Below are 926 nucleotides of genomic sequence, written 5' to 3' on the forward strand. Positions count from 1 at the left end.
CAGAGTCCTCCCACAGTTACTACCCAGAGCTTTTTCAGGAGAGTGAGTGGAGAGTCCCCACGCAGCTAGTTATGAACCTGTGGCAGCAGGCAGAGTGCTCAGAGGGGCAGCTTCAGAAGCAAGAGAATATGAGCTCTACCTTCCCCATACAGGTGGCAGCTGAGAGAAAAGTGGGAGCCCACACAATGGCGAGGGCCAATGTGGTATCAACATTTGCCTGTTCAGTCAAAATTAATGTGCCTTAGATGTTTGCTCATGTTGTCTGGTTTGACAGAAACCACATCTTCATATAGAAGTGCACGAATTTATGTTTAGGTCTTAGGACAGGGCTCTCTAATAGCATGGTTCCTCTTTCCCTCCTTCCTATTTCTTTCCTTCCCCCTTTGTGTTCCCTCTTTGAAATGTATTCCTTGCTGAGTGGGTTTGAAGGCTGCAATTTTTATTTTCTTATATTAAGAGGTTGCAACTCCCTTCTGTTGTCCTAGTGACTCTATACTGTGGTTTCTCATTCTCATCTAATTTTCCTAGTGAGACATACCTCTTCTTTCATACAATTGTGCAATATGACAACTTATCGCAGTGACTGGTTCTCATGTACCACAGAGCCTTAAGAAGGAACGAGGTTCTGTCTCTGACGGAGGCAGATCTTTTCTTGATATGGCTTCAGAAATCACTTACGCAGAAGTGAAGTTCAAGAATGCACCCAACGCCTTGCCCACCGACTCAGAATCTCCTGCAGGTAAAAGAAAACAAAAATCCCTGTTTTTACTTAATGTAGATGGGAGGATAAAGGTCAAGTCATTCGCAAAGTTAGGTGGTGTTTGTGAAAGATTCTTTGTGTGCTCCCATCTGGTATTTTACTGGAATCTCAGCTGTTTTAGCTGTAGATTGACTTGAAGAGCTGTAGAGGGAAAAGCTTTATGGCA

At 43.7% G+C, this 926-nt stretch overlaps 1 protein-coding gene across 1 annotated transcript in view; it reads left to right on the plus strand.

Moving 5' to 3' along the window:
- Nucleotides 1–926, plus strand: part of LOC116099557 (C-type lectin domain family 4 member A-like) — a 13,954-nt gene that overhangs the window by 242 nt on the left and 12,786 nt on the right. Inside the window, exon 2 of the mRNA XM_031383326.1 lies at nucleotides 604–739. Within this exon, the coding sequence (XP_031239186.1) occupies nucleotides 604–739 (136 nt within the window). The remainder of the gene's footprint in view (nucleotides 1–603; nucleotides 740–926) is intronic.

This window comes from Mastomys coucha, unplaced genomic scaffold (assembly GCF_008632895.1).
Source record: "Mastomys coucha isolate ucsf_1 unplaced genomic scaffold, UCSF_Mcou_1 pScaffold20, whole genome shotgun sequence".
Lineage (NCBI taxonomy): Eukaryota > Metazoa > Chordata > Mammalia > Rodentia > Muridae > Mastomys > Mastomys coucha.